At 33.3% G+C, this 14,291-nt stretch overlaps 1 protein-coding gene across 1 annotated transcript; it reads right to left on the bottom strand.

Moving 5' to 3' along the window:
* Positions 1 to 267: 267 nt before the first annotated feature.
* Positions 268 to 1,027, bottom strand: LOC107477910 (uncharacterized). Its single transcript, XM_016098004.3, has one exon. It carries the CDS (start codon positions 825 to 827, stop codon positions 543 to 545), a length of 285 nt encoding a protein of 94 aa, XP_015953490.1. The 5' UTR covers positions 828 to 1,027; the 3' UTR covers positions 268 to 542.
* Between the last annotated feature and the right edge of the window lie 13,264 nt (positions 1,028 to 14,291).

The following is a 14,291-nucleotide window of genomic DNA, read 5'->3' as shown; positions in this document are numbered from 1 at the left end:
ATTTTGAGTCTTCTTTTTCTTTAAAGTTCCAAATCTGTCAACTAGAAGTTGAGTAAAGATTTTACCTTCACATCTAATTGGAGCCCGAAGGCTTGCTAGTTGCTAATCTGGGATTCTGGGTGTTAATGATGACTTGGTGGTTTGAGATTAAATGATTGAACAAGACATTCAAGATCTAAGAATCTTTATCTTTTGTTGTGTATTTTATGTGACTGCTTTATTTGGAATAAAAGTCATGGAATGAACAAACAGAATTGAATCCAGATGTGGTATAAAAGAGAAATAAAATGTTCTAATTGCTAATAATAGATAGAGCCATTTAGTCGAACACCTTGTGTGCAACACTAATACTGACCCTTCAGAGTTCACATCACATTAACACACAATATTGTGGAAAATGCTTAATCCTTTTTTCATTTATTAAAATTTACATCAATATATCTATCTGTGACAAACCAAAACGGTTCAATACTATAGAATATTATATGGCTCCAAAATTGTAAACCCTAACGATGAAATTGAAAGAAGATCTAGAAGGTTCTTTAGTTAGGACCCCAAGAACTTAAGTACATGACTGTCCTAAGAGACTCCTCTGATCGTTTCGCCTTTTCTTCTCTCAACTTTGCGGTGGCCACCATAGCCGAGGAAGAAGAAGAAGAAGAGAGTTTCATTGTCTGAGAGAAAGAACCAACATGATTCTTGACGTGCTGTTGTGCAGATCTGAATGCGTAGTTCCACCTGCATATACCTAATTGATCCTTCATGGCCTCCACAACTCCAACACTAGCTGCGACGCTCCATGCTCTTGCTCTGATCGAAGAACTCATGTTTTGAGATTAATTGTTGTGGTTTGTATGGTGAAGATTGTTATTGTTCAAGAACGGTGTGATGTAGTGAGAATTAGAGTAATGGGATGGTTCCTTATATGTTATGGAAATAGCCGGAGATTCGGGGAAACCCGAGGCACAAAGCTGCTGGTTTCGGAGAAGGCTGTGGGCTATTGGAGACATAGTTGTATTTCACACTGTTGAAGTTTGATTTTTTTTTTAAATATATAAATTAGGAAGACTTTTAAATTTAACGCAGAACTACAATGTCATAGCCATACTTCTTTGCGAAATGTATTTACCCACATTGCAAATTCTGATTTGAGATCTCTTAGACTATGCTTAGTTGAAAAAAAGAAATAGAAAAAAAATAAAAAAGAAAAAAATTGAGTGAATTTTTATTTTTTTTAAATGTATTTGGATGAAAGGAAAATAAGTAAAAAATAAATGTTATAAAAAGGCAATTTTATTCTTGTATTATAAAATATATTGAAAAAAATGAAGGGTAATATTGAAAGTTGTGAGAGAAAATAAGTTTTTCCTCCATTTTCTTTCTAATATTGGAGAAAAAAAATTGGTGGGTCTCACCAGTTTTTTTCCACCCCTTTTCTTTCCTCTAAAATTTCTCTTAATAACCAAACAATAAAAAATGATCATTTTCCTTCCTCTTTTCTTTCCTCCCTTTTTTTCTATTTTCTCTTCAAACAAACATAGTGTATGTAAGATGTTCAAATCCAAACCAATTCAAATTAAATTGTTCTTTTAATCTAATTCAAATAAAAAATTAATTAAAATCATATTTATTTGAATTTAATTGGATTCTGCTTTTACAAACTGCTGGATCGAATCGAATTTTTGATCTACTTTTCATAATCGATCAAATCTAATCCAAACCGCACAATATGTTATAATATTATTATTTTTTATTATATTTACAATTATACTTATAACATATTCAATTTGTTATACATTTTTATATTATTCATGTATTATTATTATTTAATAAATATTTTATATTCAAAATGTTATTTATTTAACTAACCCATAATTTTATTTCTATTGTTATGTTATCATTGGTTTTTTAAGATATTGTTGAGACTTGTTATGTCATTATTGATTATTTAAAAGTTGATGTTGAGACTTGTTATATGTATTTAATTTTTTTTATTTACAAAACTGTAAATCTAAGCCAATCCAAACCGCTTGAAATTGGATCGGATTGGATCAGATATTTTTAAAAAAATTATCCAATCTAAACCGCACTGCAAGTAAAATTAGTGTTCGGATCGGATGAGTTTTTGACTCAAAACCGATCCAAACCGCACCGCAAACACTCCTACTCTCATGTAAGCCAAGTATTGCTCCTAGTTTGAGGAAAATAATGCATTGATTAGGGCTCGTTTTCCTTCTTCACACTTGAATCGACTCATGAAATTAGTTGCCATATGACGGATACGATAAGAATGGTACGTCCCTAAAAGATATCATTCACTACCCTCCTCTTTCATTGTGGCGTGTATAAATCCAACTATAGCAGATATGACAAGAATACCTTGTTGAGGAGTCACATGGTGTCGCAAATTCCTTATAAAGAATGACCAAGACTTTGTTGACTCCAACTCAACCAATACAAAAGCAATGAGAATAATGTTTTGAGTTTTCATCTTGTGTAGTGACCATTAATAGAACCACTCCGTATTGCTCATACAAATATGTGTCATCAATAGATACTAGAGATTTGCAATACTTGAAGGCTTTAATATAGGGAGAAAATGTCCAAAATACCTTATCAAATCTGTATAGGACTAAAGTCTCGAAGAATGGCTTCATAACGTGGCACAAACTTGATCATGAACCGTAGAAGACAAACATTGCTCAATCACATTTAGAAACCTCGGATGCTAGTCGTTCGGCTCTTCCCAACATGAATTTGAGTAATTGCTTTTTCCTTTACTACCAATCTTCCTGTACGACGGCTTAAACCTGTAGCTCTGCTCCGTTGTCCCTTGTAATACTCTAATCGGAATGAAAGAATTACTTAAATTGATTAATATGTCAACCATTTTTAGAATTTTACAATAATAACATGATAAACTTGTAACTAATTTTTCTAAAAACATATGCAAAAGTTTATTTACCTTCTATTATAGAAAAAATAATTTTGTAGATCAAGTTGCTATCAAGATTTAACTGATCTTGGGACATTGTTGGTGTCAAGCATTTGTGCATAACCCATATTTATGAACCTCCTAATAACCAAGATTCTGTCGATATCCAACCTAATGCTCCACTAATAGCCTACAACATAATATCTGCACCGATAATGATACTTTAGATTATCAGATTCGACCATCTGATACTCTATACTCCGATGAATGTTGTAGTTTTTTATGGCAAGGTGAACAAACTCTCTACTATAGAATCTATGGCAAACTCTTAGCTCCATGCTCCCATTTGTGTTATAGTCGTTAGTACTCCCAGACCAAGAGGCATCATCTCCACTTGCATACTATCTAGGTCCAATGTCGAATAATGACTTGGAACTTGGGCTCAAGTAGGAAGTGATAACGGTGGTGGCAATATATGCTATGAGGAAGTAAAAGACGATAGTTGAGTTTATGGGACAAATTCTGTATCGTCATCGCTATCACTATCAAAACCAAAGTTGACCTACTCCTCGTTTGAATCGGACTCTTTGAAAACAAATCAACAACGGGTTCAGCCATTGAGAGAGAAAACTGAATTCTTGTGGGGGATTTAGTTCTTCCCGCCAGACTAGGTCTTGTCACACAACCTATTAGGACCGAACGTGAGAAAGAAGAACTAACGCCAATGTCCACCAATTCAATGCAAAGATCCATCACTTGTTCAATCACAATCTTTCCATGGCAATCAAACATAGCTCGCACGTGATCATCATCCTTTAGCCAGAGTACCTTATACTAAAAATTCCATATGGTGTCCAATGAAATGCATTGATGTCCAATTTTTTGAACATGCTTAATTCCAAGAATGTTCATGTTGATCAAAATCAAAATTTTAAACTCTGTCAATGAATGTAAATGCTAAGTATGTATAACAATAGAATCACTACATTCAAAATATACACCATCTTCTTTACGTGCTATTATCGCATTCGGATAAATAACAACAACTATATTCTCACTAGCTATTTGGTGAATTTGTCTTTGTGGGAAAGAAGAAAGAATATATGAAAGGTGAAAGTTATTAGGAGGTGAAAGTTATTGAAAGGATTTGATATATATCAAATTATTCGTGACAATTTCATATGCAGCATGTGCGCTATAGTTTTCTCTCATGATTTCGCTGTCAGCAACTGCGTAATTGTTAACGTTCACACAGGCAGTGTATACGTAATAACATTATTAGTCTATTTTGCATTCTTTACGAGAGAGTGTTAAAATGGTAAAAATTCCAAAAACATTTAAGGATTATATATGAGTATTTTTTATTTATTTAAAAAAAACTGGTGTTATCATCCATTTCAATTTTAAAATCTTATTTTAACAATTTTCATAGCTATTTTTTTAGTTGTTCCATAAATATAGGAAAAGTTAAAATAATATATATTAATCTATCAATCAAATGAGAAAATTTTGACTTTTCAGTTTCACTAGTCAATCTCTGACATAACTTTAAAAGTTTTTCAATCTCTTTAAAGTGATTTGGTAAATCAACCCATAATGTTACAATTGAAATTTCAAAATAGTTTTCTATACCTAAAAAAAATCATGAAGATAATATTTCTTTGTGTATTTGCTTAATGTTAAATAATCTAAAGTTACCTCTAAGACTCAAAGCACAACTCAAAATTAAAAAATCTACATTTTATTCAAAATTTCCATCATTCAAAAAATAAACAACTATTTTTAGGTTTTTACCCACAAAGGAATTACATAAATAAGCTATCAGCTCATGACAAACACAATAACAACAAAATACTATAACAAAAAATAACTAGCAACTATGCTATTCATTATAAGTTTCAAAATGCAAATCATCAAGGTATATAAAAAATAATTGGGAGAAAATATGTAAATAAAATAAATAGATTGCAAATCATAAATACATAAAAAATGATAAAAATAGGTTTATAAATTACAATATGTCATGATATATATTAGCGAAAACAATAAAATACTTCAGTTGCTAATTATGAGAGTTGCTTATTAAGTGTTGCGTGCTTGTGTTGAAACAACAGAAGTGAAAAAAAAGTGTTGCTTATTAATTTTATCTAGACCACTATTAAGGTTTTTACATTTTGCCTTATCAAAAAAAAAGGAAAGAAATCAAGTAGGTGTAAGATGTGACCAAAAAATTTAGTTATGAAAAGTAAAATAGTAAACTACACTCATATGCAGAGTGTAAATGAAATACATAGATATGGTGGTGTAAAACTTCTCGCAGGATGCAGGTTACACTCTTTTTTCTCTTTTCTCGCTCCTTGCAAGCTATATTTTTTCTTTGTTTTTTCTCTTTTAGCTCTTATTACTCTTTGCAAGCTTTTGTTAAAGTATATCTATGTCAATTTCTAGTATTAATATTACTATTTCTTATCTACTACCATTTTAATTATTATCATTATATAAAGTAGGAAGACTTTCTGGTATGACATTATATCTGAATTAATACTTAAAATAGCCTCTGAAATTTAACCCCCATTCAATTTAGCCCTCAAGGTTTCAATTGACTCTAATTGTACCATGAAATTTTGACCCGTGCCTCAATTTGGCCCTTCCGTCATTTTTCATCACCAAAAAGCTGGCCTGAAAATTTTAAATGATACTTGGCACTGTCAAAACGACGTCGTTTAACTCTTGGTGCCAAAATTTTAGAAACGACGTTGTATGACATGAGAAACGGATTAAACCAAAACCCAAATGTTAACCACTTGAAAAGTGAAACCTTAATTGACCCTTCTTCTTCCTCTTTCTCCCCTCGTATACGTACCTTCAGAGAAGAACCATGGTTGTCGCTATAACTGAGGTTTGAAGCTTTTCTTACTTGTTTCGACCCCACATTTTGAAGACTAATTACGTGGGAATCACCATCTCTTCAAAAACAGGTTAGTAACAAAATTGTTGCTCTCAACATACGATGTTCTATTTTTTGCAAAATGTTGGTTGTGGTTTGTTTTTCATTTTTTTTTCACTCTACTTCATCAGTGGAACTTTGAGGGATTGTGTTTGATTATGGCTGTTGATGATGGTAGAGTTCTTGTATGCTAAGATTTAATTTTTTTTGCATGTATGTGGCTGTGATCAACTGAATCTTTCAATTCTTTGTCCGTTTGAGCAATCATTGATTCTTCATATTCCATTTTAAAATGATAATCTTACTCCTTCATATCCTATTTTAATTTAATTATCTGTCCAGTATTTTTCGGTTAAAATTACATATATTTATTTACTGGAGCAACTATTGTTAGAACAATTATATTACTCCTTGATCAATTTAAAAGAACAATCTTATTCTTTCATATTTCTCTAATAGTATAACTGGACAATTTAAGGTCTGATTATAAATTGTATCGTTATGCATTTAGGATTAAGAAATGTCATGAATGCTCAATGGTTTCTTTGATTTTGAATATGTTTTATGCAGTACTTGGAGGTGCTTCTGGGATCAACCCTCTTTTGTTGGGTTGCTTGTGGTGTAATCATAGTTGCGCTTGTTGAGATAATTTTATCTCCCTGATTAGTTTAGTACTTATGAGTTTTCTAATAATTGGTAATAACAAAACAAGAAAGCCTGTTATTCTTTAAAGCTATTTTTTTATGCTACTCGATATACAGTGTCATTGTTGAATTTTCTAATAATTCAAGGTGGAAAAATATGTGGATTGTTCGTTATAGATTTCTAATTGATGCATTTAGTAGTCATGAAAATATTATTGGTAAGGTGAATGGGAGAAAATGGAGAATAATTTTCTGAAGGTTGGTATTCTTTCTATGTAATTGATGTTCTTCTTTTTCTTTTTTTTGATGATTATGATTGATTTTGGTTTTTTTTGTTGTTATGGGTTCATTTTAGAAGAAACTCATGATTTAGCTAAGATCTTGATTTTGCTTGTGTTTATGTCAAAGCATGATTTTAATTTCTATTTTAATATTCTAATTTGGTGTAGTGGGATCAGAATGATTTTGCTGTTAATTTTACACTGCTTTCTTTCTGTGTGTTGATTGCACATAATTATATCAGATTCATTGATTTTTTTTTCTTTTGGATATTTAGATTCGTTGATTTAGTTTCTGCTTGTGTTGATATATTTCTCCTTTATGCTTTTATAGGGTGCTACTTTCTTACAACTTGTTTCTTTTTCTTTTGTTAAAATAATAAAAATTTCATGTTTTGCAATATACTTTTCATTAATATTTCTTTGATGAGAATCGTATTATTTTGTTATGCTGAAATTGAGTTTGTTTTCATAACTTACCCCTCTTATTTTATTCATTTCAATATACTTACCTTGGTAAATGGATCTGTTCTTGCCAATTGATGAGTTGGAATTTGTATAAGATAAATTTGTATTAATGTTCAACTCTGCATTTTAAGCTCTATTGGCAGCAAGTTATAAATTGTGTTGGTAGAATTAATTTGTGTTGGAATGATTAAGGATTGCATGAGACATATTGAATTTAAATTAGACACCTTTAATAAAATAGTCTGTTCTAAAATTCAAGTTTTAACACCTCTTTTTTTTTTAATGGTTGCCAAAACACTTAAAATTGATTAACTTATTCAATATATTGGAATTAAGTCCCAATTGAATTGTCTGTAATCTAAATTACTATTTTCAATTTATTGAAGTTAGTGTTATTTTTAATCATTATGTCTTTTTGAATCTTATTTGTAAATGGATGAAGGTATAACGATTGTGTATCATCATGGATGTAGTTTTGTCACTAAACTAAATGGCAGTTTGGTTTATGACAATGATCACACTGATGAGTTGACTGGGCTGGATGAGGATGTATTAGATGTATTTTCACTGAGAGACTACTACGAGGTCCTAGGTTATGATAAGATGGTTAGGTGTTGGTGGCTTGTTCCTGGTAGACCTATGAAGAGTGGAATACGAGCACTAAGTCATGACAAAGAGCTGTAGAGATGTGCTTCTATGCAAAGAACAACGAGGGAAGAGTACACATATACTATGAGCATGGAGTTTCCCAACCCATGGTAGGGGAAGAAGCACCTGAATTGATAGCGCTAACACCCAATGCCACTGGTGTAGAGAATGATGTCAAAAGGACCACACCTAACCCAAAGAATGATACACCAACCATTCCTTCCCATATCAAATCACCCATCAACAACACAACTGAAGGCCCTTCCAATGCAGCATCCAAGCCCCCACCTGAATATGCTTCCCACCCCAACCCCCCCAATTGAAGGAGATACCCCAACCAAAACCAGCACCTAAATCCACACCTAAGCCCAGGCCAGCACCTAAGAAAAAATCTAAGCCTACACCTAAGCCCAAACCAGCACCTAAAGAGACACATAAGCCCACACCCAAACCAGCACCTAAGCCCAAGTTTACATCCAAACCAACAACTTAGCCCAAGTCCACATCGAATACAACCAAGTCCACACCGAAGTCCAGACCCAAACCCAATTCAACACCCAACTCAGTACCCAAATCTAAAGCCATTTCATCCAAATCAATTCATACTGCAAACAGATTCTCTGTTAGGCTAAAAGAAAAAGTGGTGGGACAAAAATAGGATACTGGCAATAAGACAGCTTATGTAAGCCTCGATGAAAACAATGGCAGTGACAGAGTGACAGTAGGGATGTACAAAAATTAACCAAAATATAGTTAATCGGTTAAAAAATCATAACCACATTTTGGTTAACCAATTCAATAAAATAATTTTAAAAATTATATCCATAAATTTTAAAATTGGTCAAACAAAACCAAATAAAAAAAACAATTATTAACCAGTTAACTAAAACTAAAACCAAATTAAAAGAAAAACCTAATTTTAAAACCTAATTTAAAAAATCACTCTTCATCTCTTTGAACCTCACTCTTCGCTGCTTCTCCTCTGTACGCTGCCGGCCGCCGTCAACAATTTTTCTCTTCTGCTTCTCGCCAGAGCTCGCTGGTGGTTCGAGAGACCTCTGCCTCTTTGAGTCTTCACTTTGATTTGTGACTCTGTCTCTCTGCCTCGACCTCCCATTCTTGTATAGTAAGCCCTAGATTACAAGAAATGTTGAGGCTTATAAGGATTCGTTGCAAGGTTTGAACTTTGTTATTGGTTATGCCATTAAGGTAAATAATAACTTGAAGATTTTCGAGCATTTGAGGCATTTGGGTTGTGGTTTTGTTTTTGTTAGTGGTAACGAGCTTATGCTTGCTCTTCGTGTTGGATTTGACCCCATAAGGTTTGGATTTGATTCGAACTTGTTGCATTGGTTTCTTTGTGGTTTGAGCTTTTTTTTTGTTGAATGTGATTGTTTTTTGTATTTGTTGATAACTTAAGTGTATCTTTAATGGGAATGGGAAGATTTTGGAGGATTTTACATTGGCTACACAGGAAGGTGTGTTTATCAACATTTACAGTGAATTTGACTTGGAAAACATTGTTGCCGCTGCAAGAATTGCTGGAAAGAGGATGAAGGATTTGCTCTTTTTTTCCTTCATTAGTATACTTCTGACTTTTTTCATTTCAATGAATCCTGCTGTAAGTTTCTTTATCAGTCAGTAATTTGGTTCCGTGGAATTGAAGTGTATTGATTACTTGGAAACCCAATTGAATTAAAAATTAGTGCTTTGATCATAACAACAGTTTGATTTGAGCTGAGATTTTCTGCTTACTCTTCAATTTTCAGTATTTTGTGCCTTTGTATGTGCGATGCTTTCTCTATGATGTGACTGAATTTGATGTTATTACTGAATCGTGAATGCTATTTATGTGAGAGTAAATTGGGATTTGTGCAAGAACTTTGTTACTGCCTTGCTTATCTTCGGTGATGGATTTAAAAAAATAATTTTATTAGAAATGACCTATTTTTCAATATGCAGAGATTTTTACTTTTTTTGGCCCTTTTGTGTTATTTGTGTGCCTGATTCCTGAACTGAATTTTGTTATGATGATGGATTAAAGCAAGTTTTTGTCTTACTGCACATGAAATTTTTTATTAAAATTGTTGAATTAGACAATTGCTTGAGGAATACATTCAATGTCACAAAGTGATTTTCATTTAGTTACTTGCATTTTTTTCAACTTGCTTTTGTGCCTCAGAAATCATGATATGATCCAAAAGAGATACTCATCTGATTTATGCACTAACAGCTCTCTGTTCTTAGTCCTGAGTTACCCTTTACTGGTAATTAGTGTTCTTATGTGCTTTTATATGCTGAATATAGTCTTAATTGTCTTCTAGAACAACAAAAACAACAACAAACTGTATTTGATTTGTCTCTTCTTTATTGCGATATAATATGATCTCTCAGGAATATATACAATTTTGTGTATTATATGATTTATGTTAGGATTTGGTTGAATTAGTCCCACATTGCTTAGGATGCCAAATGGAGTGGGTGGCCTAGGCTATAAATATGAGGCTAAGTTCTCCATTTGTTTTTGCACCAGTCAGAAACACTTTAAGCTTGTATCTGATTTTTCTTTTCCTCTGTACTCTTTGATTAGAGAGTGTTGTGAGGTGTAGTTAGATATTTGCTTTGAGAGAGTGTGGGTGTACTGGGGTGCCGGTGAGAGAAAGAAGTCTATGTGTTGTAACAATTTTCACATAGTGATATTCTCTGGTTGTCATTTGACAACGGCCGTGGTTTTTTCTCCGGTAATTGGAGTTTCCACGTTAAATTCTTGTGTTGTGATTGTGTCTATTTTATTTCTCTGTCAAAGGTGTTTTCTCAAGGGGGAATGGTGTCTTATTACCAACAAGTGGTATCAGAGCTTCGGTTCGGTGGGATTTATTCTTAGTATGCTCTGTGGTTGCAGCCTAGTCTGACCTTCCACATCAAAAAAAAATTTTGTCCTGTAGCTTGAAGTTGATCTTTGGTTGCTGTTGTTGTTGCTGGAAGGCAGTGTGACACTGTGAGAGTGCAGTTTGGAAAAGGTTCTGGCTAAGGAAAGACCTGGTATTTAAGTGTGTCCATTGTGACCCACCTCTCTTTCCTGGGGACCCTTCCTAGTGCACGGTCTACAGTTGAGTTATACTATTCCAGTATACGGTTGCAACAATGTCAGGATATTCAAGTGCTGTGAAGCTTGAAATAGAGAAATTTGATGGAAGAATCAATTTTGACTTGTGGCAAATACAAGTCAAGGATGTGTTGATATAATCAGGTTTGCACAAGGCGTTGAAGGAGAAGATCTCTGGTTGCTCTCTCTATGAGAGAAGATGATGTTCTCTAGAAGACAAGAAGTATCCTCATGGTATTACCGCACTACCATGGATAAGGATGAGTTGTGGCAATCGGGTCCACAATTGCACACGGGCATTGGTTGGCGTTGAGATGCAAGGTGTGTGTCGGAGTTAGGTCGATGGCTGAAGAACTTCCAGGAAAAGCCAATTTGGAAGTTGCACCATGAATTTTCAGCAAGGTTTCGATCTGTACCAAGGCGAAATGCTTGGAGTGGTCTAATTCCAAGTGAGTATACTTTCATGGTGGAGTATGATAGTTCTCTGAACTATGATTGTCGGTATAGACAATGGCAGCAAAGAATTGTCGGTGTTGACAATGGAAGCTGAAGATGTGTGACTATTTCAATCAAGGTGGAGATTGTTATAATTTGGTTGAATTAGTCCCACATTACTTAGGATAGCAAATGGAGTGGGTGGCCTAGGCTATAAATATGAGGCTAAGTTCTCCATTTGTTTTTGCACCAGTCAGAAACACTTTAAGCTTGTATCTGATTTTTCTTTTCCTCTGTACTCTTTGATTAGAGAGTGTTGTGAGGTGTAGTTAGATATTTGCTTTGAGAGAGTGTGGGTGTACTGGGGTGCCGGTGAGAGAAAGAAGTCTATGTGTTGTAACAATTTTTACATAGTGATATTCTCTGGTTGTCATTTGACAACGGCCGTGGTTTTTTCTCCGGTAATTGGAGTTTCCACGTTAAATTCTTGTATTGTGATTGTGTCTATTTTATTTCTCTGTCAAAGGTGTTTTCTCAAGGGGGAATGGTGTCTTATTCCCAACAATTTATGCAAGGGTCTCAGCCCGAGCTTTTGCATTTCATTACTTCAATGTGTTGGATTTGTCATGAAACTAAATTACTTTTCATAGTTTTCAAGCCAAAGTCATCTTTCTATGTTTTATAATTATTTCATTGTTGTTGTAACTCTGCTGTTCAATTTGACGTTTGCTTCTGGAGTGGAGTGACTCGTGAGGAAATATAACATGTCAATTTAATTTACAACATGCCTAATGAGGGTGACCAACAGGAATTAGTATATTTAGATACATGTTAAGATTTTTCTATATGTTTTATTAAATTATTGCGTTAGTCTTTATAATTTTTTTAATTTATAATTATAGTTTTTTTTATAGATTTGATTTTATTAGAGGACATTACTTGTTCAGTGGGTCTAGGTTCAATTGCGCTTGAACATGACTAGAAAGTCTTGATTGTTTACGTTTTCTTTAGTTATGTTCTAAACATTTAGGTGGTAAAGATATTAGACTTGCTTTTTCATATATGATTAGACTTGTTTATGTTTATGTTTATGTGTATGTTTATATTTATGCTTATATTTATGTTAGTTTGTTTGAGGCACAACTTAGTAGTGCTCTTGGTATGGACTGATTTGGGATTCATACAAAAAATATTTGGTGATAGATCAAAGAAATTCAATACTCTTTGGATGGGGATATTGGTGTCAATAATTATAGCAGTTGCAATGTCATTTTTTAGCTTCAATGAGATTATATCAATAGTGAATTTCTTGTATAGTTTGGGGATGCTGTTGGAATTTGCATCGTTTCTTTGGCTTAGGAAAAAATTTCCATCATTGAAGAGGTCTTTTGAAGTGCCATTGGGAATGAAAGCTTTGATCCTAACATGCCTTATACCTTCTTTGCTTTTGGTGTATCTGATAAGTGTTGCCACCAAAAGTTTAGAAAAGTAATTATTATTTACAATGACAGAGATTTCATTATTTACAAATTTTACTTGTATTATTTAGAAAGAAAAAATTATTTTTTAGATTAAAAAAATCAATTTAAAAAAAGGTAAAAATTTAGATTTTTGTATGTAAAATAATTAATTTTTGTGTAAAAAACAGTTTTTAGGTGTAAAAACCAATTTTTTGGTATAAAAATCTATTTTTTGGTGTAAAAACTGGTTTTTTAGCATAAAAATCGATTTTTTAGTGTAAAAACCAATTTTTTGATGTAAAAACTGGCTTTTCTATATAAAAATCGGTTATTTTTTTTAAATCGATTTTTGTTTTAATAACTGGTTAAAAACCACTTTTGAATTTTACTAACCGGTTAATAACCAGTTTTATCATGAAAAACCAATTTGCTTAATTAACCAAGACTATATTTTCGGTTAACCAAAAAACTGATTTGGTTTTTGGATTAACCAAACCATGAACACCCCTAAGTGACAGTGACTCACATGACTCCTACGAATCTGCAGAAGACAGCCTATATAAGCCTGGACCACAAGACAATTCTACTGAATCAGATATTGAAGGTGGTCTTTGTACAGCAAGGTTGAGGGAATTTAAGCTGAAGCATTCTCCAGGTGCTGCCTGGAAGAAGAGAAAGGAGAAAATAGTGGAGGAAGATGACGGTCTTGTTGTGGAAAATTCAGATGCAGAAGTGGATTGGTTGCAAGTGTTGGGCAATAGAGGAAACAACCAAGAATCTTATGATGCATATGATCCAATTCACGATGACTCTGATGGAAATGACTCTTGGAAGTTTGAAGAATTAAAAACACCCCCCAAACTCAGATGAGGAGTGGAGTGATGATGATGCTGATGATGTGCACCCAATCTTCTCTGAGGGTGGCCGATTTGGTGAACTAAAGCTCCAAGTTGGAATGAAGTTCAATAACAAGAATGACTTTATGGATGCTGTCAGGGAATTCACCATTCAGGAGGATAGGGAGATTAAATTTAGAAGGAATCAGAGCTACAGAGTCAGAGCTATTTGCAAGTGGACAACCGAAGAAGATGAGGATATGGTTAGATCTCCATTAGCACCACTTCAAGCTGTTAATGATGCACAAGCTTTAGAGATTGTACTCACCCAACCCACTTACTCACGAACAGAAAATCAAGAACAGGTAGTGATTGATTTCTAATATTTGATTAACTATTGACTGGTTTGTATTGGTTAATCATACATGATTAAATGTTGGTTAGATCCAATTGATTGATACTATTTGATTATATATTAATTGATTTTTATTGAGTTGTATTCGTCACTAATTCTGTTAATAATTTCACTAGGTC

This window comes from Arachis duranensis, chromosome 3 (assembly GCF_000817695.3).
Source record: "Arachis duranensis cultivar V14167 chromosome 3, aradu.V14167.gnm2.J7QH, whole genome shotgun sequence".
Classification (NCBI taxonomy): domain Eukaryota; kingdom Viridiplantae; phylum Streptophyta; class Magnoliopsida; order Fabales; family Fabaceae; genus Arachis; species Arachis duranensis.
Note: the sequence above shows the minus strand (reverse complement) of the source record. Positions and strands in the feature narration are given on the sequence as shown.

Bases quoted from the DNA above. Each gene is read 5' to 3' on its own strand.
- LOC107477910 (XM_016098004.3), bottom strand. From the start codon at position 827: ATGAGTTCTTCGATCAGAGCAAGAGCATGGAGCGTCGCAGCTAGTGTT.